General features: G+C 44.7%; 1 protein-coding gene across 1 annotated transcript in view; it reads right to left on the reverse strand.

Moving 5' to 3' along the window:
• Nucleotides 1–24,977, reverse strand: part of gli2a (GLI family zinc finger 2a) — a 107,283-nt gene that overhangs the window by 36,385 nt on the left and 45,921 nt on the right. Inside the window, exons 3-4 of the mRNA XM_024407270.2 lie at nucleotides 13,681–13,786; nucleotides 2,801–3,006 (exon numbers count right to left, since the gene is read on the reverse strand). Coding sequence (XP_024263038.1) covers nucleotides 2,801–3,006; nucleotides 13,681–13,786 — 312 coding nt within the window. The remainder of the gene's footprint in view (nucleotides 1–2,800; nucleotides 3,007–13,680; nucleotides 13,787–24,977) is intronic.

The following is a 24,977-nucleotide window of genomic DNA, read 5'->3' on the forward strand; positions in this document are numbered from 1 at the left end:
GCAGCATTGTGACGTATTTGTAGGCATATCATTGGTAGATTGGCCATAAGAGACTACATTTACCAGGGGTCCGCCCGGTGTCCTTTGTCTAAATTGGTGCGTAATCTACAAGCTGCACGCAGTCATCCAGTGATTGAGAGGAGAGAGGAGGCTTTCAACGAACGATATATCATGAAGAGATATGTGAAAAACACCTTGAGGATTGATTCTAAACAACGTTTACCATGTTTCAGTCGATATTATGGAGTTAATTTGGAAAAAAGTTTGGCGTTTTGAAGACTGAATTTTCGTTTTTTTTTGGTAGCCAAACGTGACGCACCAAACGGAGCAATTTCTCCTAAACAAATAATCTTTCAGGAAAAACTGAGCATTTGCTATCTAACAGAGTCTCCTCATTGAAAACATCTGAAGTTCTTCAAAGGTAATGATTTTATTTGAATGATTTTCTGTTTTTTGTGAAAATGTTGCCTGCTGATGCTAACGCTGGAGATTGATATTTGCAATATTGTTTCAGTATTGAAATTCAAAGGGTAACCGCTATTGAAAACCAATTGCTAGTCTAAAAGAAATGGGAGATAATGTCTAGATGCTTTTTACAGTGGAGATCAAGTTCATACATTGTCTGGCTAGTGGATTGTGTAGTGAGATGGAACAGAGTAAATAGGCATTTCAACGTCATAGCTTTAGCCGGTGGTAACTTGTGGAATAAACACCGGTTGGAATGCGGTTTTAACCAATGAGCGTCCTGGATAAGACCCACCCATTGTATAAACCATACACATCCCATTACATGAGAGGATGAAAGGAAAAAAGTGTTAATGTAGCAGAGTGTATTAGGTGTTAGACAAATTTTCACAGTATGGTGGGTAATCTGGTGTGTAAACAACATAACACATATACCCAGGTTTGTTCTGGGAGATGTGTTCCAGACATTCTCTCGCTGTGTTTATAGTGAGAACTATCCATGAAGTGTTATTTCCCTTAAACACAGCCTGATCCTCTCATCTCACCTCCTTAAAACTGAACCGAATGTCTGTAAATCTATCAACACACACCCTTACATAACAAGTTTCGAACTATATTTCTGTCTTATTTTTAGGATTTGTATATACACCGCTCAAAAAAATAAAAGGAACACTAAAATAACACATCCTAGATCTGAATGAAAAAATGATTCTTATTAAAATACTTTTTTCTTTACATAGTTGAATGTGCTGTCAACAAAATCACACAAAAATTATCAATGGAAATCAAATTGAGGGAGGTCTGGATTTGGAGTCACACTCAAAATTAAAGTGGAAAACCACACTACAGGCTGATCCAACTTTGATGTAATGTCCTTAAAACAAGTCAAAATGAGGCTCAGTAGTGTGTGTGGCCTCCACGTGCCTGTATGACCTCCCTATAACGCCTGGGCATGCTCCTGATGAGGTGGCGGATGGTCTCCTGAGGGATCTCCTCCCAGACCTGGACTAAAGCATCCGCCAACTCCTGGACAGTCTGTGGTGCAACATGGCGTTGGTGGATGGAGCGAGACATGATGTCCCAGATGTGCTCAATTGGATTCAGGTCTGGGGAATGGGCGGGCCAGTCCATAGCATCAATGCCTTCCTCTTGCAGGAACTGCTGACACACTCCAGCCACATGAGGTCTAGCATTGTCTTGCATTAGGAGGAACCCAGGGCCAACCGCACCAGCATATGGTCTCACAAGGGGTCTGAGGATCTCATCTCGGTACCTAATGGCAGTCAGGCTACCTCTGGCGAGCACAGAAAGAAATGCCGACACACACCATGACTGACCCACCGCCAAAATGGTCATGCTGGAGGATGTTGCAGGCAGCAGAACGTTCTCCACAGCGTCTCCAGACTCACGTCTATCACGTCTGTCACATGTGCTCAGTGTGAACCTGCTTTCATCTGTGAAGAGCACAGGGCGCCAGTGGCGAATTTGCCAATCTTGGTGTCCTCTGGCAAATGCCAAATGTCCTGCACGGTGTTGGGCTGTAAGCACAATCCCCACCTGTGGACGTCGGGCCCTCATACCACCCTCATGGAGTCTGTTTCTGACCGTTTGAGCAGACACATGCACATTTGTGGTCTGCTGGAGGTCATTTTGCAGGGCTCTGGCAGTGCTCGTCCTGCTCCTCCTTGCACAAAGGTTGAGGTAGCGGTCCTGCTGCTGGGTTGTTGCCCTCCTACGGCCTCCTCCACGTCTCCTGATGTACTGGCCTGTCTCCTGGTAGCGCCTCCATGCTCTGGACACTACGCTGACAGACACAGCAAACCTTCTTGCCACAGCTCGCATTGATGTGCCATCCTGGATGAGCTGCACTACCTGAGCCACTTGTGTGGGTTGTAGACTCAGTCTCATGCTACCACTAGAGTGAAAGCACCGCCAGCATTCAAAAGTGACCAAAACATCAGCCAGGAAGCATAGGAACTGAGAAGTGTTCTGTGGTCACCACCTGCAGAAGCACTCCTTTATTGGGGGTGTCTTGCTAATTGCCTATAATTTCCACCTGTTGTCTATTCCATTTGCACAACAGCATGTGACATTTATTGTCAATCAGTGTCGCTTCCTAAGTGGACAGTTTGATTTCACAGAAGTGTGATTGACTTGTAGTTACATTGTGTTGTTTAAGTGTTCCCTTTATTTTTTTGAGCAGTGTATATCATGTACAATCTGACAGATATGGGCGTAGAAAATGATGCACTTTTTAATATTTTGTATTTCTTTTAATGCTCTGTTACAGTAAGCTCCCCTATCACTGCCAGTAGTTTGTATGTGTGTGTCTCACCTTCTGCAGGGCTGAGTCCGCGGGCAGCAGAGATCATGGAGAGGGTGGGGCTGCTGTGCATGGAGCGGAGGTAGTGCTCCATCTGGGGGTGGACGTAGGAGTGAGGGGGGCTGAAGGGGGAATCCCCAGTCCCTGCTGCGTGGGGGGACAGACGGATCAGAGAGATGCCGTCTGAGATGACCGGGCTGCCTGCTAGGCCATGATGTCTAGAAAGAGAGAGGGAAAATGAGTTAGTAACAGAAATAGAGCGAAAGAGACAACCATGCACAAGCATGAATACCTTGAAAGAGTAATGCAAATCAGTGTTGTGTACAATAGGATTTTAGTTAATTGAACATGTTAGTGGTTTACATGTGCTGTATGTCTGCCATTCAGGTCGGTCCCTGAAAACATGTACATGTCAATCCAGATCCACTACTAGCGTTCCTGATCTGTCCTAGTGAACCGCTCCTGCCTGAAGCATTGAACAAGTTGAGACTGAGTGTCTCAGACTACACTCCTATGAAAAAGCCTACTGTTTGGGTGTCTGTTTGGGTGGGCACAGCCAAGGTGTCTCTCATATTAGTACTTAGCCCTGTTACGAGTCAGCACATCCATCCGGATGTAACTGTAAAAAACTGAGGCGTCTAGTTGGCCACTTTCAAGCTACCAGATTAATAGAACAAGATACCCTGACTAAAGTTGAGTCATTGATAATATAGCCCACAGGTCACAGTCAGTGGGATATAAATGTGTCATCTGCTGGCAGGTAACTAGCAGGTCTGCTTGTAGAAACACAGCCAGGAGGCTGCTGTAACTCTTGATAGCTACTCCCTGAAGCCAGAATAGAACACTGAATACCGTGCCGGCTGTCTGCTGGCCGCTGGCATAGTTCTTTTAACTGTTTTTGGCAAAGCTTGTTCTTTGAAGGGGCATGCTACTCCTTGTGTTAATATGGTTGTTGGGTCTAATTGAAACCTCTGTGTGTGGTGAGGCAGTACAGCACCTGGAAACAGGTGAAGAGAAGAAGATGTCAGGTTTTAAAGAAAGCAGGCCAGTACCACATCCTCACCTCTCCACTCTCTGTCTGCTGCTATACAGGCCTACAGGCTTCTCCTATACTACAGGCTGCTTCTCTTAACCAAGGAGTAGATGTGTCCAGAGGCGTTTTTAAAGAAAGCAGGCCAGTACCACGACCTAACACTTCATTAGTCTCCAAGTTACCACTGTAATGAGTCACAGTATGCTGTCCATTGGGGAGGGGGGAGGAGAGGGTTGATGAAGTGGAGCGGGACATGGGGGTGGATTCGGGAGAGTGGGATGAGGAGGTGGGGGAGGATGGGAGAAAGTGGGGACGGTGGGGTTGGGGGCTCAGCGTACCAGACTTCAGTCTGCTCAACTGATGAGTTGCAGGGCAGGCAGGCAACACACAAAAACAACTCAAATGCTCTTGCTTTGAAGAAAAAAGTATTTGAAGCCGATATAAGTTAGTATACACAAAGATGTTTTAACATCCATTAGTTATAATGATAAGAATTCATATTAGATACTACTTGGACCTTAGACTTACAACACACATTTCCGTAGTAAATGCTGATATGTGCCAGGAGTACATGAGGTAAAGAAAATAGTTGAAATACTGATATGGCTTCTTCCCGTAAAATCTGTGGATTTGGTTATACTGATCTCCCACTGAAATCCATAGGGATGAGAAGCTGGCAGAGGCTGGTTGTGGGTCTGAAAGGTGGGTCTGAGATGTTAGCGTTCTTGGCAAGGCCTGGGTTCACCTCAGTCTCTCATTTATACCCCTCTCTGTATGGGAGCCAACCTGCACCCAACCCAGCTCTTGCTGCTCCCTCCGTTTCCAGTAAACGCCTACAGACAACCAGCCTTGTCTGATGGCCAACTTTCTGCCGTCAACCCCTCCAATGGACGGACCATAAAGAGGTCTCTGTTCTGGGGGAGCTGAGAAGAAACAGACGCTCCATACACAAAAACACAAGCTGCTTCCCTCCCCTTGGAGCTTCCACCCGGCACAGGTCTAGAGGCCTGTGCAAGTTTCACAGATTAGCGTTCAGCTTCACTGATGCTCCAGGTTTCGTAAAACTGGCACCAGAGTGCTCTTATCTGTCTGAGTAATTTACTACGGACCGTGCTGGTTGGTCACCATCCTTCATGTTTAGCCACAGTGTTCCCGGTTATCGCTGCACTGTGGGGGGAGTGTCATTTGGAGGCACCGGTGGGATCTGAGGTGTGACGACCCCAAAGAGCCTTTAGAGCGGGCTGAGGCTGCGATCCCAAATGGCACTCTATTCCTTATATAGTGCACTACTTTTGACCAAATCCCTATGGACCCTGGTCAAAAGTATTGCACTAAATAGGGAATATGGTACAATTTTGGACGTTGACTGACTCGCCTGTGGTCCCGACCTCAGCCACAGAGAATCAACACAGAGTACACAAGTGAACATTTTCAAATGTGCCATTTCTTAATAAACATTTAAAGCCAGATAAGAGGCCAATGTTGTGTGTATACATACAGTGGTATTGGACTCCTTTCAAGTATTTGGAATATAAGTCAATATACTTAATTGAAACTGTGAAATTGAAATTGGCTAGTTTGTGGAGGCTGTGAATGCTCTCCCTTATGGGAGCCCCCTCCTAGATGGAATCTAAACAAGCTTGAAGTGCAAAAATGAACAACAACTAACCTGACTGGTGCAAAATGAATTGGTCGTGCCCTACCTCCCAGACTTAAATGAATTATTTGATCAGAGCTCAAATGGAGAAATGACATACAATTGACACATATACATTTCTTAATTCCCTTGAATTACTTTGTTTCAATGGTGAAGCGTTTCTGAATGCCTTTTTCAATGGGGTTCTTTGAGCTTCAAAATACCGCAGTAACACATTGCAGTTTTCACACATAATCATCATCAAAACCTTATTTGTCTGTCACAGTATGACACAGAACATGTTAACAAACACCATTAATCACACACGTGCGTGTTTGAGTCTTTGATAATGAGGTGAAATGTACTACCTTGGCCTGTCAGGAGACAACAAATAGGAGACCTCTCTGACAGCTACTATTATTGAAGTCTTGTCAATCTGCCCTCTTTCTGACAAGATGTTACTTGAACTGTTTCTCCACAGACAGGTCTTAGTCACAGACAGAGCATGTAGTGCAACAATCCTGAACAAACAAGCCTGTGAGAGCAGGCTGTCTCTACATCAGAACCTGTCATTTAAAGAGAATTCCATCATACATAGCACCATGGGTGGCTACCAGACTAAACTGATGAAACTGAAGTGGTCCTTTGTAGCTCAGTTAGCAGGGCATGGCGCTTGCAACGCCAGGATAGAGGGTTTGATTTCCGGAACCACCCATACATAACATGTATGAAAGCATGACTGTGAAAGGCCCTGCATGGTCAATCTGATGTCTGCAGTGGCCATACAGCATTTACTGCGATACGGCCTGTGCAGAATTCAGGGCATTCATACTTCATGCGCTTCCTGTAGCACTGCAGAGCTGTTACGAAGGAAGTTTTCAAGAAAGTGAGTTTGTGTTTATACTGGACCTCCCGGCCCCACCTACTGTCAACCAGCTATACAAAGCCCTCCACATTGTTACAAAATTTGGGAGGTGCACGGTGATGCAGTACGGAGCTCGATTTGGCACGGGGCTTGATTTGGCCTCTGCATGCCTCCGGAGGCTTCTCAATTGTGTCACCCCCTCCATACGGATCCTCCGACCACATTTTCAGATCAAGCATAAATTGGTTTTAAGTCGCTTTGGATAAAAGCATCTGTTAAATGGCATTTTTAATTTATTTTATTATTATTATTTATATTATGAAGTCATTGGGAGAGTGGAAGACAGACAGTTGTCTCTTTATCTTTGTCTGTAGCTATGTACAGTGCATTTAGAAGGCATTCAGAATCACTTTTTCCATGTTACAGCCTTATTCTAAAATGTATTAAATAGTTTTTCCCCCCCTCATCAATCTACACAATACCACATAATGACAAAGCAAAACAGGTTATTAGGAATGTTACAAATGTATAAAAAAACTGAAATATCACATTTACATAAGTATTCAGACCCTTTACTCAGTACTTTGTTGAAGCATCTTTGGCAGCAATTATAGCCTCGAGTCTTCTTGGGTATGATGCTACAAGCTTGGCACACCTGTATTTGGGGAGTTTCTACCATTCTTCTCTGCAGATCCTCTCAAGCTCTGTCAGGTTGGATGGGGAGCGTCGCTGCACAGCTATTTTCAGGTCTCTCCAGAGATGTTCGATCGTGTTCAAGTCCGGGCTCTGGCTGGGCCACCAAAGGACATTCAGAGACTTGAAGCCACTCCTGCATTTTCTTGGCTGTGTGCTTATGGTTGTTGTCCTGTTGGAAGGTGAACCTTTGCTCCTGTCTGAGGTCCTGAGCACTCTGGAGAATATTTTCATCAAGGATCTCTGTACTTTACACCATTCATCTTTCCCTCAATCCTAACTATTCACCTGGTCCCTGCCGCTGAAAAACATCCCCTCAGCATGATGCTTCCACAACCATGCTTCACCGTAGGGAAGGTATTGGCCAAGGGATGAGCAGTGCCTAGTATCCTCCAGACATGACACTTGGTATTCTGGCTAAAGAGTTCAATCTAGGTTTCATCAGACCAGAGACCAGAATCTTGTTTCTCATGGTACCTTTTAGCAAACTCCAAGCGGGCTGTCATGTGCATTTTACTGAGGAGTGGCTTCCGTCTGACCACTCTATAATAAATGTCTGATTTGTGGAATGCTGCAGGAAGGTTCTTCCATCTCACCTCCCTGATCGAGGGCCTTCCCCCCCGATTGCTCAGTGTGGCCAGCTCTAGGAAGAGTCTTGATTCCAAACTTATTCCATTTAAGAATGATGGAGGCCACTGTGTTCTTGGGACCTTCAATGCTGCAGAAATGTTTTGGTACCCTTCCCCAGATCTGTGTCTCGACACAATCCTGTCTCTGAGCTCTACGGACAATTCTTTCGACCTCGTGGCTTGGTTTTTGCTCTGACTTGCACCGTCAATTGTGGGACCTTATATAGACAGGTATGTGCCTTTCCAAATAATGTCTAATCAATTGGATTTACCACAGGTGGACTCCAATCAAGTTGTAGAAACATCTCAAGAATGATCAATGGAAACAGGACGCACCTGAGCTCAATTTCAAGTCTCATAAAGGGTAAAGTACTTATGTAAGGTAAAGTACATAAAGGGTCTGAGTACTTATGTAAATAAGGTATGTTTTTATTTTTAATACATTTGCTAAAATAAAAAAAATAAAAAACAGTTCTCGCTTTGTCATTATGGGGTATTGTGCATAGATTGAAGAGTACATTTTTGTTATTTCATCCATTTCAAAATAAGGCTGTAACATAAGAAAATGGGGAAAAGGTGAAGGGGTCTGAATACTTTCCGAATGCACTGTATATTGTAGGAGGAGTAGAAAGTGGAGGGTGAATACAAGCCACACAACCTACAGTACATTTCTACTTGAGGTAATTGTTGTTTGCTTCACTGTATGATTACCAGCTTATGTAGCTACTCTCTGCTATCCCATTGTTGGATTCCTAGTGTGAGAAAAAGTGCATTTGGACAAGGGATTGCTTGTTTGAGCTTCAAAAACATATGAGTAAGTGCATAACTGTGTGTATGCATGTGGAGTACAGAGGATAGGGGAGAGGGATGTTTCTGTGCGGTCCTTTTGGTGTGGGGCAGGGCAGTAAATGGACATAGGCTGGTTAGGGCCACCTGCACCTACTGTATTCAACACCTCTTTTTAAGTAGCCTTAGTCTTTACGGCAACTCCAGGGTGGTGGAACAAGGCGTTAAGGAAGCCTTTCTCTGGACCAACAGACAGACAGATAGCAGCCTTTACCTCTCCTCCCCAACACTGAAGGTTATGTGAATTCAGGCATCCTGTTTCGGTGGATCTCTCTCTCTCTACTTTCTTTGCCTGGCTGTCTGGAACCGCCAACAAGTTAGTATTTGCCTCTCTGGCATGTTTTTCCCTACTGGCTCAGCAGATGAATTACGACGTGACACACTCTCGTCTGTACTTCTGGGCAGCCACTCCCATTGAGATAAATCACTGTGTCTGTGTGTCAAATGGCACCCTATTCCCTATATAGTGCACTACTTTTGACAAGGGCCCATAGGGATCTGGTCAAAAGTAGTGCACTATAAAGGGGATCGGGTGCCATTTGGGATGCAAGCTGTGTTACCCCACAGGGGCTGGGGATGGGGCTGCAGTGAGCTCCTAGTTGTTTTTGGGACTCTTCATCAGGATGCTGAGGATTTGGACTCAAACTTTGATGGTATACTATTCTTTAACAAGTGAACTCTGTGTACAGCAGACAAAGGAATGAGGATGACCTAGAAACCTAGTGGGGACAGTAGCTGGTATGCAAAGACACACTTATCTTTTATTCTGATTCAACTTGGTGACTTCTGCAGTTCTTCAAACCAAATCATCTAAATTTGCCAGATAAATCTTGACATTTTCAAACCATTTGATTGATAGCTGCTTCTGTCCTTTCATGAATGCATTCCTCACAATAATTCACAGGAACCTTTAAATCCTCCCATTAGTACTGAGTGAAGGCTAGAACCAACACCCTAAAAAACTGAGTGTCAATGGACTGACACCCTATCAACATGCTCAGGATCAACCCAATCTTCCAATGCTAACCAATCAGCATGCTCAAGATCGTCTTCCCTTCTAACGCACGCTCGGGAACTGTACTTTAAACTACAAAAAAAACAAATAGCTGAACTGGAAAGTCCATTTAATCAACACATTCCAAGCCTAGAATGATTGCCTGGAAAGCTGGACCGCATGTGTTTGCGTACAAGGGTGGTGCAGGCCGCAGCTCTCCAGCTCCACCTCACAAAACCTTCAGAATTCAGTTCAGTTCAATGCTGCAATTTGGATCCCAACTCCCCAAAAGAATAAATAGCGGTCCTGCTGATCTGGAATGAGTGGGGATCTGTTTTCTGCTTCCTCTCGTTGTGTTGCCGTTTATGTTCTGGGAACGGAAGGCTGGATTTTGGATACTAATTACCCCCTCCAACATGTTGGCAGAGAGAAGAGGCTGGCTTCCCTCTTCACTGACTTGTGGGTTCACACAGAGGATGCCCATTCCCACAATCCACTTTAGGCCTACACCGCACATTATAAGCACTGTCTCAAAGCAAAGCTCTGTACTGTTACACTGTCTCAGAGCAAGCAAGCAATGTACTGTTGAGGGATGAATGCATCTTTCCCAAAATGTCCCAATCTTTCTCCAAAGAACTTTGCCAAATTCCCCTAGTCCAGACCAGCGAAATGCTCCAGGCATTTTACTTTTATGTCTTTGGTGCATCTAGCCATATCCATGAGTAACCAAGAGGCCTATCTAGTCGGGTACTGACTGATGCAGCATCCCTCCCTAGGAACTGGTTCTGGCTCTTGTTCCTCCTGTTCTTTCCATGATATAGACTGACTAGGTGAATCCAGGTGAAAACGATGATGCCTTATTTGATGTCATTTGTTAAATCCTCTTCAATCAGTGTAGATGAAGGCTAGGAGACAGGTTGAAGAAAGATTTTTAGTCCTTGAGACATGGTTTGTGTATGTGTGCCATTCAGAGGGTGAATGGGCAAGACAAAATATTTAAGTGCCTTTGAAAGGGGTATGGTAGTAGGTGCCAGGCACATTTCACGCTAAACAGTTTCCTGTGTGTATCAAGAATGGTCCACCACCCAAAGGACACCCAGCCAACTTGACACAACTGTGGGCGGCTTTGGAGTCAACATGGGCCAGCATCCATGTGGAACGCTTGACATCTTGTGGAGTCCATGCCCCAATGAAGTGAGGCTGTTCTGAGGGCAAATGGGGTTGCAACTCAATATTAGGAAGGTGTTCCTAATGTTTTGTTCACTCAGTGTATATGGAAACTAGTTATAAACAGAGAAGGAACTGTCCCATAGCTAGCTCTGTTCTGAGGCGCTGCCAGACAGGCATGAAGGCAGCATCCATCCCTTCTACCAGAGTAGGAATAGTCCGATAGCTGTAAATATGACAGCTCTGACAAAAATGACCCATGCCCTCATTATTTTCCAAGCAAACAGTGATGAAGGGTCTCAGTGCGGAACTGTCTTGTTCAGGTAGACAGGAAGCAGAACCCCTGACATACTGCCGTGCGGGTAACAAAGCGACATACACCACCGACATATGACACCGCTACTTAATTTGCAGAGCAAGGTATATGTAATTAGGGTGATTTTGGCACAGGCGGAGGAACAGACAGCTAGATCAGGGCATTGATGAATTAGGGGAGCACTGTCAAGATCAAATCACATTAATCATGGCAGTGGGAGTAAGGACTCTGTTTTCAACTCCACTCGTCCTCCTCCCTGGTTTGTCTAGTGATGAATAGCTTTTCCACTGCAGGAACAATGTATGTATCACCATCACCATCAGATCTGGGAATGCAAATAGAAGTCCCACAAACCTATTGATTTGTTTCATCCACCTCTTTGTGTTTTTTAAGATAAGCGGAGAAAGGAGAGGAGAGCTGGCAATGTTAAGCAGACCAAACTTTTTCTGGGACGGACAACAAATTAAAAGGTGTGGACTGGATAGAAATGTGTGGAGCCTGAATGACACAAATAATCCCAATTTGGCCAAAGTTCTGTCTATCTTTCTTTCTTGATAGCTTGCATGCCTGCCTGCCTCAGTCTGTCTGTCTGTCTGCCTGACAAATCCCTCTCTGTGGATCTCCTCTAATGTGAAGAGGATGTCTCTCTGGCAATGCTCCCTAGCATTTCAGCGCACCATGCCAGCGGGCTACAGAGCTTTCCAAGTCCCACACCATGAAACGAAAGGAAGGGAGATACGAACGGAAATGTTAACATTCTGTTGTATTGGTGCTAAACCGACTGGTTCTTTATTTTCTCCTTTCTCTCTCTCAGTATCATCTGTCTTTAATATGGACCTGGCTTTCTCTCTCTCCGTATCATCTGTCTTTAATATGGACCTTGCTTTCTCTCTCGCCGTTTGGAAAGGTTTCTCTCTCTCTGACTCGGATGAAAGGAGGGAGAGATGGCGGGACCACCGAGGGTAAATCACTACAGGGTGATGACTGACCTGCTCATTCACATTCTTGTAAAGAACAGGACACACTCCAGAAAACATTCAAGTACATTTCCATTTAATTAAAGATAAGGTTTAACAAACTTAAACAGAAGCCAGTGCCCAACAATTCAGCTAGATCAGGTATTCCCAAACTGGGGTATGCAATACCATCGGGGGTATGCCAAATACATTGTTTTCTTCACATTTTCAAACAGTGCATTTAGCTGCTGCTCATGTTGGTATCTGTACTGATGGCGCAAAAGCCATGACATAGTGGAGTGGTAACGCACGTGCAAGCAGTTGCTCCCGACGCCACTTGGGTACACTGCAACATCCACCAAGAGGCTCTTGCTGCCAAGGGAATGCCTGAAAGCTTGAAAGACGTTTTGGAAACTACAGTGAAAATGGTTAACTTTATTAAAGCAAGGCCCCTGAACTCTCATGTATTTTCTGCACTATGCAATGATATTGGCAGCGACCATGTAATGCTTTTACAACATACAGAAGTTTGCTGGTTATCAAGGTGCAAAGTATTGACACGTTTTTTAAAATTGAGAGACGACCTTAAAGTTTTCTTTACTGACCATAATTTTCACTTGTCTGACCGCTTGCATGATGACGAATTTCTCACACGACTGGCCTATCTGGGTGATGTTTTTTCTCGCCTGAATTATCTGAATCTAGGATTACTGGGACTCTCCACAACTATATTCAATGTGCGGGACAAAATTGAGGTTATGATTAAGAAGTTGGAGCTCTTCTCTGTCTGTATTAACAAGGACAACACACAGGTCTTCCCATCATTGTATGATTTTTTTGGGTGCAAATGAACAAGCTTACGGACAATGTTAAATGTGATATAGCGAAGCACCTGAGTGAGTTGGATGCGCAATTACGCAGGTACTTTCCCGGAATGGATGACGCAAACAACTAGATTCGTTATCCGTTCATGCCCTGCCTCCAGTCCACTTACCGGTATCTGAATAAGAGAGCCTCATCGAAATTGCAACAATGGTTCCGTGAAAATTGAAATGAATCAGAAGCCACTTCCTGATTTCTGGATTGGGCTGAGCTCAGAGTATCCTGCCTTGGCAAATCACGCTGTTAAGAGACTGATGCCCTTTACAACCACGTACCTATGTGAGAGTGGATTCTCGGCCCTCACTAGCATGAAAACTAAATACAGGCACAGACTGTGTGTGGAAAATTATTTAAGACTGAGACTCTCTCCAATACAACCCAACATTGCAGAGTTATGTGCATCCTTTCAAGCACACCCTTCTCATTAACCTGTGGTGAGTTAGGCACAATTTTCAATGAACAAAAGGTTTTATATGTAAGATGGTTAAATAAAGAACAAAGTTATTGATAATTATTATATTATTATTTGTGCCCTGGTCCTATAAGAGCTCTTTGTCACTTCCCACAAGCCGGGTTGAGACAAAAACTCACACTCATTCTTATGTTTAATAAATGTATCGTATAGTGTGTGTGTGTGTGGCAGGCTTACAATGATGGCAAAAAATATATATTTTGAGAGCTGTTGACCCTGGTACTAGAGGGGGTATGCAGCTGGAGGTTGAATGTATGAAGGGGTACGGGACTATAAGAATTTTGGACACCACTGAGCAAGATGCCTTGGCCATAATCACTTTCATTCTGCCCTCCTGGTGCAAATCTGAACTTAAATTGAAACCATCGCTTTATGAATTACTGAGTACATTAGTCTTACTTACCCATGCATGGTGTGGAGGGGATGTGGCTCGTAATGGTACCTCCCCTCGTGGTGACGCATATCGATTGGGATCGGTGTGTGAAACGTGGGGAAGAGATGGTGAGGACCTGTATGAAGAAAGAGGAGGGAGAGAGAGAGAGAGCGAGAGAGGGAGGAGACAGGGCAAGCAGGGAGAGAAGAAATCCACCTCAATAAAGACTTTCCAGTGAAATATTTTAAAGGGTAAAAACCTAAACGCTATAATGCAGCAAACATAACCACTTCAGAGGGCTGGCGGATCAAGTTGTGTGTCAAATATTGACACTATCACACATGAAGAAGAATGACTAAATAAAGAGTGGTCCTGAGGAATCCTACATCTCAAACATGAGAGATGACAAAGACCTGCTGCGATCCAGCCCTTTGAACTTGGTGTCTGTGTGTATGTAAGTGTGTGTGTGCACGTGCGTGTGTGTGTGTGTGTATAGAGGTGCCCATGTGAAGGAGTGCTTCAGTCTGGACATAAACATGGAACAATAGGATTGAGATGAAAACCTCCCTGCTATACTGTAGATGCTCACCTTACAGGCAGCAGCTACAAGCAGCAGCTAAACCATTATTACCCTACACACTAGTAGTGGTTCATATAAGAGAGAGAGCACTTACTTGCTGTCCTGAGCTGGAATGAGTCAAAAAAGAGAAGCAGCATTTCACCAAGCTAGCTAGCTAAGGATTATGTACTCCTGCTCCATACCTCCACAGCATGGCGTGTAACTACCTTTTTACAGTTCCAATAATAGAAACCTTAAATTACAATCCGTTTGGTCTGGATCGTTTGCCCCGGGTACTGTGTCCCTTAATAGCGCTCTGTGTAAAAGGGATGAAACACACAGTTATTTCACGATGAGTGTGTTTGTGTGAAAGACTAGAAAAATGGACGAATCAACAATTTCCTGCCATAAAAAAGGTGCATAGCTCATGGGACGTCTTGTTAAAAACAACAGACATTCCTTAATTAGTGTGATGAATACCTCTGAGTCTGAGCCTATTTACACCCTCTTTAGCTCCATCTCTAGCTGTCTTTATGAACACTGTCTACGTTGTAACCAGTTCAGTTTCTCCTCCTTTAACATCCTCCCCTTTGCTGAATAAAACCAAAGCGTGGATATTCAGCAGCACATGCCACCCCAACAATTGCCCTGATTCTACTCCACAAATGGGAGTAAGTGAAAGCATATGTTGTAATAACTGAATCCAGGCTAGTGTGTGTGCATTGCAGTGAGGAGAAAGAGAAGAAGGAGAAAGAGGCAGCAGCCAGCTCTCTTGGGTTGGCTGGTTGGTCTCTGGGATCTCTGTATTGAGATTCTTTGTGCAGCATCACGCACTCCAGTGAGTCAGAGATGACCTGGGGAGCAGAGACCATAGGGGTCAGGGGTCAGAGGTTAGGTGGCACAGATCATTATCTCATGTGTGGGATAGGGTGATGAAGGAGATAGGGGGATGTGGAAGCAGGCAATGAGGTTGTGTGTGTGTGATTTCAAGGGGAAGTTCTACCTGCAAGAGTCAGCATTCCTGGGTCATCACTAAAGCCCAGCAGAGCCCCCTGTCACTTTGATGGACAGGCACCACACTACAAAGCTTAGCCCACAAACAGAGCACAAACTGAGGCAAATGACAGAGATTGTTGTGGCCTCATGTCTCACCTGAGAGGAAAATGACTAAAGCTATAAGGACTGAGGCTAAGCCCACCGCAGAGCTTTGCCTCTGAGCAGTGGTGTTTGAAGACAAGACAGGAAACGTTCTTCAACTCTCTTCTCTGAGCATGATGGCACCTTCCTTGGTAGCCTCCTGTTTGATATGTACTTAGCTTCATTACTGCACAAAGACTCATGGAGGCTCCTGAAGCCATGGCTGAGAAAACATGCCACTGTAACTCGACTCTGTCTGCCTGGAGGCCAAACAGGAATGTTTTGAATGTTTTTCTTTGGGAACTGCAAACACAAAGCAAGACATTACTGGTACTTATTCGCGATTGAGCCTATTGTTCTCATGATTGCCTGTTGTACTGTACCCTAATTTGTGGGTTATTGTGACATACAAATCCATGGTTTCAGGTATGCACTGTCCCAACAACTGTGATTGTTGTTAGAAATGGTTGACTTGCAGGGAATTGTTTACAAGCGTTGCGGCATTAATCATGAAGAGATATGTTCTCTTGTTTTCATCATTGACAGCTTGCCAAGTAGCACAACTGCAACAAAACAGTGTTCATCATGACATCAGGTCAGTGTAATTGAACATCCTCGCCCTCCACGTTACAGGACCTCAGTCTCTGTAACGTTCTACACCAGGGTGTCCCAAACTCGGTCCTTTTGGTTTTTCCCTAGCACTACACAAAAACTAAATTTGCACCCGGGGGGGGGGGGGCAGGACCTTGTTTGGGAAACCCTGTTCTACTTTGGACGTCTGCCAACGAGCCTCTCTCTTCCTTTTATATGAAAGAGAAGACACATTCAGACACAAGTCAACTTGTACGTTGGAAGCGACAAAAAAGCCACCCTGTAAAAACTTAATGGGGGGATGATTGTGCGGAGAAGTTCCAGCGTTTATCCAAACATGTCTCCTGGCTCCCAACAATTCTGGATGCGAGGCAGGGAGAGTGAGCTGTTGAAGAGGATGGAGTGATATGGAATGGGTCTGGGTCAAGGAGGTCAGTGGTACTCAAAGTCTACTGGAGTTGGCATACCCTAACTTGAAAACAAGAAAATAGGAACAACTTCCTCTTATTAGACAAAGTAAGGAGCCCCAGAGAGAGAGGAGCTGTTCTGATCTAGGGGGATAGACTGAGTAGGCCTGTTCCATCACCCAGACAGCTGCATTGTTTCTTGGGCCACAGGGACAACAAGAGGCAGGTACAGGGGTTGGGTACATGGTACAGGGTTGGGTCCACAGGCACTGGACTGCCAGCTGTCCCCCTGGGCGAGCAGCAATGTAGGGACACACTGCCCCAGCCTCCCCTCACACACTTTTGCAACCTGACACTCTCACTCTCCTCTGGCAGGACAATGCTGAAAGTGTCTAGAACACACCCTCTCACTTTGCTCTCTGTAGACTCTACAGTAGTGTAGACTTTACAACACTGCATGTAATCATAGACATATAACTACTTGAATGGATAGAAGGGATCATATTTTCCTCCTGAAGCTAGGCCAGTAGAGTCCCTGCCCATCTTCCGAAAACACCTGAAACGCTACCTCTTCAAAGAGTATCTGAAATAATCCCACAGCACCCCCCCTCAACCCCCACCTTACTACGAGGAAGGCCCAAAAAATGGTCAAAGACTCCAGTCACCCAAGTCATAGACTTCTCTCTGCTGCCGCACGGCAAGCGGTACAGGAGCGCCAAGTCACGTCCAGAAAGCTCCTTAACAGCTTCTATCCCCAAGCCATAAGACTGCTGAACAATTAATCAAATGGCCACCTGGACTATTTACATTGACCCTCCCTTTGTTTTTACACTGCTGCTACTCGCTGTTTATTATCTATGCATGGTCACTTTACCCCTACCTACATGTACAAATTACCTCAACTAATTTCACGGTAAGGTCTACACCTGTGACAAATAAAAATGTATTTGATTTGTTGTTGTCCCACCTAGCGGTCTTAAGACCGTCCGCTAAATGACTCAAATGTAAAATGTAAATGTGAGCCTCCAGTGCAGAAAGGTTTAGATACATTCAGGATGTTCTCATCAGAGTCTAGTTAGTGTCCGTGAAGCTGCTCATTGTCACTTCAAGGCAGTTACTTTCATCTCTGTGGATCGAGTTGATCCACCCACCTCATGGGAACATGCTTCTTAAACTGTGGTAACTTTGTTTGTGTTCATTTACATATCTGTGTGCTCTCAGCACCTGTAGATGTTCCCTCATCATTACATTTGCTTAAATGTCTTTAAAAATATTATTGGATTCCATCCCCCGTAATAATCTTCTCAGATGTGTCAAACATCCAGACAACAACCTTTATTCTTGTTGTGGTCGGGTGTGATCTCACCCTAAAGACAGAGACATGTGTTATTAACAAAAGGCACTGGTGTGTGTTTTTTGTCTGTGATGCTCAGAGCAAAGGGAAAACATTCACTTTTCATGTCCAGACACAGCCATCAGTAGCAAGGATCAGATCAGGGCTCTACATTGAAGTGAAGAGGGTCTGCATCCCAAATGGCACCCGATTCTCTATATGGTGCACGGTTTTTGACCTAGAACCCATAGGGCTTTGGTCAAAAGTAGTGCACTATATATAAGGAATAGGGTGCCATTTGGAACGCACAAGGGTCTCATCCTCTAAGGAAGTACTTAGTGATAATAATATTGAGAGAGAGAGAGAGAGACCTAGCCTGGACAGGGTAATTAAAACAGCTTTTCTGTCTCGCTCTCTGAGAAAATGAGGGAGGACACTAGCGGAGAGGGGTATGAGAGAGGGAGCTAGGGGAAGAGGAGGAGAGGAGGGGGCTAGGGTGGGAGGGAAAGAAGGAGAGGAGTAGGAGGGGGTTCCATTCAGACAGGAAATTCCAGCAGAATAAGTTGGCTGGGGTCCTAACTACACAGCACCATGCCAACTTCTACACACAACGAACGTACGGCCCCGTCCCGTCTTGGCCTGTGCTGCACTGCACCATGGGAAGCAAAGCAACAGTCTGACCGGCCTAAGGCTACCGGTGAATGGAGGAAAGATTTCGGTAGCTAGCGTGCAATTTGTTAACACCAAGCTGAGGAGAAATAGAGGGAGAGAGGCCTTTTTTTGTTGGTCAATAGTACTGCACATCCATTCAACCACAACAGTTTAGCCCCATTTGAGAGGTTAAACAGTTCCTATTGTGTATTTAGACTGACCTATGACTATTATTACACACACACAGCATGAACCAGCCAGGTTAATAAGCCTGTGTGGTTAGTCAGATCCTAGTCCAAATCCACACACACAACAGGTTAATAGGCCAATGTATTAAGACTGATCCAAGACCAGTTTAAAGTTCACAGCCCCAGGTTTAGTCGGCGGTGCTGACTCCTCCTGAGGCATGGGCTCGCCATGGCGACAGAAGGATTACGGGCTTACAGCAGAGCACGAAACAACCATACCACCTCTGAAAGGAAGTATTAAGTGTGTGTGCGTGCGAGAGAGAGAGAGACTGTGTGTGTGTGTGTGTGTGTGCTCTTCTCTTCACACCCCTCCCTCAGGGGCAGATGGTAAAATGATACATGTTTTATTGATAGGGGATTTGGGGTTAAAGGTAAGTAAATTAGGTCAGGGCCTGGCTCCATAGCAACATGAAGAACGGATGTTTATCAGAGAACCTGTGTTTATTTTCTTTGACTGATTTGAAGTCAGTGACTGGCTGCTAAGAGGCAGAGGAAATTCACTTTAATATTCAAATAAACATACAGTATGGAAAAGTAACATTGTTTTCAGGTCCAGCTCTGTTGACTCCGGGAAGTGGTTGAGTTAAATTATTTATTTGAAGACGTTGACGTCTCAAACGGTACATTGTCCATTTGGTGACAGTTACAGCTTGGCTAGGGCATCCATATACCGTGTTAAACAGTAAGATTGATGGGGCTGAAGGGAGACTATGTAGGGAGGATGGGAGAATGTTCTTTGAAAATGTTTTTTTTTTAATAGAAAGGACTCATTATTCCACTTCAGATTCTTGGAAGGTGTTCATTAAATAATATCAGGCAGGGAAACTTTGTGTGAGAAGCACCATTTTAAAATGTTAGACCACGTGTGTGTAAGAGAAAGAGTTGTGTACAGGAAACAAGCTCAGGACACGGCTACACAACGCCCGATGCAGATCGGACACATCTTGGGGTGCCCATGGTAACTAGCCCTAAACATAGCCTGCATGATGGGCCTTAACAGCCAACACTCTCAACAACATACACCCTCTTACAACATACACCCTCTCCTTCTCACAACATACACCCCTCCCTCTATCCAGCTGGCTTCTCTCTGCCATCATCCATCTCCATCAAACAACAGGCCTAATCCAACTAATCACTCCTAAGAAACTCAGTTTCAGCAAACCCCAAATCTGACTGATCTTTGACCACCAGTCAGTATGATGCATCACCTATACCTGAGCTGAGGTAGGGAGGGGCACTGTTCCTCTGGTGCTCTTAATTGTCTTTAGGGCACTGTAATAAGACTAGGACCTCACCTCTCTTTGCCATATAGTAAGTTATAACAGTAGGTGCCTGTATGTTATGGTAGTGTAGGGGAAAGGGGGGCAATGGCTGGAAAGGAAATGCAGATATCAGCGTTGGGCAGACGTGTCTTGGGGATCAGGGGCTAATGACCGCCATGCATCACCCAGCTGGGAGTGGACTACATTATGCTGAGCATTTAGAGAAAGGAGAGCTTGAGGGGGGCAGCCATGTAAACTCACTGGCCTGTGATGTTCAAATCAAATCCTCTTTGTCACATACGCCGAATACAACTGGTGTAGACCTTACCGTGAAATGCTTACTTACAAGCCCTTAACCAACAATGCAGTTAAGAAAAATAAGAGTTTGGAAAATATTTACTAAATAAACTAAAAGTTTTAAAAAAGTATCAATAAAATATCAATAATGATAGACCGGGGGTACCGGTCGCAGAGTCCATGTGTGAGGGTACAGGTTAGTCGAGGTAATTGAGGCAGTATGTACATATAGGTAGGGGTAAAGTAACTACGCATAGATAATAAACAGTGAATAGCAGTAGCGGAAAAAAAGGGGGTCAATGCAAATACTCCGGGTAGCCATTTGATTAGCTGTTCAGCAGTCTTATGGCTTGGGGGTAGAAGCTGTTCAGGAGTCTTATGGCCTGGGGGTAGAAGCTGTTCAGCAGTCTTATGGCTTGGGGGTAGAAGCTGTTCAGCAGTCTTATGGCCTGGGGGTAGAAGCTGTTCAGCAGTCTTATGGCCTGGGGGTAGAAGCTGTTCAGCAGTCTTATGGCTTGGGGGTAGAAGCTGTTCAGCAGTCTTATGGCTTGGGGGTAGAAGCTGTTCAGCAGTCTCATGGCTTGGGGGTAGAAGCTGTTCAGCAGTCTTATGGCTTGGGGGTAGAAGCTGTTCAGCAGTCTTATGGCTCTTATGGCTTGGGGGTAGAAGCTGTTCAGCAGTCTTATGGCCTGGGGGTAGAAGCTGTTCAGCAGTCTTATGGCTTGGGGGTAGAAGCTGTTCAGCAGTCTTATGGCTTGGGGGTAGAAGCTGTTAAGCAGTCTTATGGCTTGGGGGTAGAAGCTGTTAAGAAGTCTTTTGAACCTAGATGCAGTGGTGTAAAGTACTTAAGTAAAAAGACTAAAGTATTACTTAAGTAGTTTTTGTTGGGTATCTGTACTTTACTATTTATATTTTTGACAACTTTTACTTTTACTCCACCACATTCTAAAATAAAATAATGTACTTTCTACTCCATACATTTTCCCTGACACCCAAAAGTACTCATTACATTATGAATGCTTAGCAGGAGAGGAAAATGGTCTAATTCACTCACTTAAAAGAGAAAATCCCTGGTCATCCCTACTGCATCTGATATGGCTGGGTCACTAAACACAAATGCTTTGTTTGTAAATTATGTTGGAGTGTGCCCCTGGCTCGCCGTAAAAAAAGAAAAGAAAACCGTGCCGAATTTCAAATGATTTATAGATTTACTTTAAATACTAAAGTATATTTTAGTAATTACATTTACTTTTGATAATTAAGAAAATTTAAAACCAAATACTTTAAAACTTTTACTCAAGTAGGATTTTACTGGGTGATTTTCACTTGGGCCATTTTAAGGTATCTTTACTTTACTTTAACTCAAGTATAACAACTGGGTACTTTTTCCACCACTGCCTAGATGTTAGCATTAGCCTGCCGTCTCTGTAAGACTGATGACTGGTATGTTAGCATACCGTTAGCTTGCTATAGCTTTGGGGACCAGAGAGGAGCGAGGGTCTCTGTAAGACTGATGGTCTGTCTGGTTAATCAGCTACTTGACCAGACTCTGATGGATCACTGGATCAGCTGACCTAACCCTGGTTAACACACCCAGGTGTGGGTCTGGTTCACTAATTACCTTAGAGCACAGATAACTAAGTCTATTGTCGCTACAGCAGACATGGTGATAAAATGAGGTTGTCTGTTGAATTAAGATTGTGTGAATAAAACTGTCCCTCGACACAATGCTATCTACAAGCTTACTTGTATTATTTCTTATTCTAACACAGTTGACATGATTTGCAATTTCTATATTATTCTCTATTCTTACTGATTGCTCATTGTCTTTTTTTGTTGCTCTTCCTAATGCAACAACTAAGCAAAGTCTCACATCAAACCCAGTGCGGGAACCCTGGCCACAACAGCTAGTGTTATCTGACCCTTTGACCTCTGCATCACAGGTGATAGAAAAGCTGCCAGCTCATACAAAGAACGCCCTCACAACCCGATGACGGCATGGTCAGCACTGGTTCAGCACATCCCCCCTCTCCCCCTCACTAAAAGGGTATTTTTTAACGGGAAAAGGGAGAGAGAGAGTGGGAGAAACAGAGGAAGTGCCCTCCATAGCCAGACAATGCGTGGGAGCATTGTCTGAGGGGGGTTGGGTGTTGTGGCTGGGGGTCACCCCGGGGTGATGGCCTCCTGGGTAGCCAGGGTTCTGGGCCCTAACTGGGGCCTGACAGGGGTGGGATGAGCCAAGAGGATATGCGGGGAGTGTCTCAGAGAGAGACATATTCTGGACTCTATTAAACTGCCACTGATAACACTAGGCTGCTGACACAGAACAAGAACCTGACTCACCTCCTCACAGACAGTCTGGTCTAAGGATCATTCTCCTGGGATTTCTGGTCTGAAGGAAACTCTCTCACTCAGGGAACGAATTTTTAAAAAAGCAATGAGAAACAGCTGTGGAGGATCTGAGATGGTTGATGTGATTGGGTAAGGGTCAGAGATCCTCTGTCTGATTGGTTCGCAGGTGCTTTTTTAGGGGTCTGAGAATTCAGACAGGCTGTCAGGCCTGGCTCTGACTCTTTCTCTTCCTAAAACAGAACCATTTTGTTTGTGAATATACTACTACTAGTCTAGTAGGGGATTTAACTCAGTGCCTTGCAACTACTCTTTGGTTTTTGTGTCAGCTAGCTTTGCAGGCTATGCTAACTGAAGGAATCAATTTACATTAAAAACAACAAGCAAGGTCTTAAACTAGGAGAGTGTTGGCTACAGCTCCATCTCCCACACGGAGAAAGTTAAATGATTTATTGCCAGCCTTAATTTTATACAATTTTTACAGCAAAGACCCGCAGTGCCAGTGTGACAGCCACTGAACTTTGGGATGCATTTCCCTTACACCCCCCCTCCTCTTTCTACCTTTCCCGCTCTTTCTTTCTCTGCCCCTCTCTCCCCCCTTTTCTCTTTCTCAGTCCCTTTCGCTCTCTCCCCCTTTCTCTGTCCGAGGGCCTAGTCAGAGATTAAGGCTCTTAATTGGAGCATCCGGGTTGGTTTATAGTAAGGCAGTCAGGGGTGGGGGAAAAACCAAGGGAATGTCCAATAGCACAGCATGGAAGGGCCCGGTCTCAAAAGGGGACAGTGGGGTGGGAAGGAGGAGGGGGGAGGAGGAGAGGACCTTTTATCCCTGGACAATAGGGGTGCATTTTTGGGTTGTTAAGTGGGTGTTCACTGGGGTGGTTAGGATATTACCAGGCTGGACTGTATAAATCTGGAGCATGAGGATGAACCATGGGTGAGGGGGTTGGATGTTTGTAGGGCTGGGTTAGGCTAGGTATAGGTAGTGGGTGATGATTAGGTACAGAGAGGGTGTTGGAGGTTGGCGGGTGAGATTGAGGGGGTGATGCGGCCGGGTAATCATTCTATCAAAATGGGAGCAGGTTGTCCTCTCACAACATCCTCAGCCCAGCAAGAGAAAAATAAACACACTGACTAGCGTCACGCTGGAGTAGAGAAGGAGTGGAGTGGGATTGGGGGATGGCACAGAGCCAACAATGGCATGAATTAAAAGGCTAACCTCAGGAACAGCCAAGTAAACGTGGTCTTTATCTTTCTGTCGTCTGTCATGGAGTGCTTGTATAAGTAGACCAACCCTTCAGGCAGAAGAGCTCTCCTTACCCCAACACTATCAAGCACTACAGAGAGAGAGAGAGCGGAGAGCTGAGAGCTCAATGCATCAACACACTGCCTACACTTCTCAGAGCACCCACAGCTCAGCATGGTACCCATATCAATAGTGACTAAATGTTTTGGAAACCGTACTGCTTTCCAGATGTAGAAAGGTATGTTTATGGACCCTTCATACAAGTTTCAGTGGATTTATCGTAAATGTTTTTGAAATGTTGAACTGTACCAAAATCGTTTGCATTTTTACTTAGTTAGACTCAGATTACATCATCTTGATTACATTAATGTGTTTAATCCACTAAAAAGGTAATACAGGATTCCACCAATGGGAGATGCTTCTCTTCCCTTGAGCAAACTATTGCATTGAGAGGGCCTTGTGGGAAGCGATAAGCCGTCTCGCCATAGTACAGAAGCCGGCATCTTTGAGCTGGCTTCACGTACCAGGAGCAGCTGATATGTTTACTACTCTGTAATGCAAGTATAAAAGTCAAATAAACAGGGGTCTATGAGGAACACATGTCTCTTTCTTCAGCCCCTTCCTGGCTGGCAGAGAGGTCAAAATATTTAACAGTAGATCTACGTGGTAGAAGAGAAGGGAGGTTAATCTGTCTTAGTCTATATGTCCATCTTAATTAGTCTTCATTTAGTTTGAGTGGGCAGGCAAATCAAGCACTGGAGAGTTCATACAACATTGCGAGTGACTTGAGTAAAGCGTAGTGAGAGTAAGCCCATTGCAGAGACCTTAGACACACACACAGCTACTAGTACTGGGGGATATGGTTTGACGTATAGGGTGGTATAGGGCCGAGGGTGAAGTCATGTTGAACTGGGGAGTCCATTTACAACTCAAGGAACATTTTTGTTTAAGATGTTACTTGTTAAGCACCATCCGTGTTTGTTGCAGCTCCTCACTGAAAATAGAGGTGAAAAAAAAGAGATCTGAGATGAAAGACAGAGAGAGAGAGAGAGAGAGAGAAAGGGAGAAAAGGGGAGGGAGAGAGAAAGAGTGGCTGGAACATTACTCAGCTACAACAACCTTCATGATAACTAATCATCTGTCACCAGGAGTCCAGTGACAATAGCTAGCTGCTACATTGTGTGATAAAATTAGCTGCTACTTCCCCAGTGTGTGAGATAGTCCCAGATGAGAGAGGTGAGGAGAGT

This window comes from Oncorhynchus tshawytscha, linkage group LG03, assembly GCF_018296145.1.
Source record: "Oncorhynchus tshawytscha isolate Ot180627B linkage group LG03, Otsh_v2.0, whole genome shotgun sequence".
NCBI classification, from domain to species: Eukaryota; Metazoa; Chordata; class Actinopteri; order Salmoniformes; family Salmonidae; genus Oncorhynchus; species Oncorhynchus tshawytscha.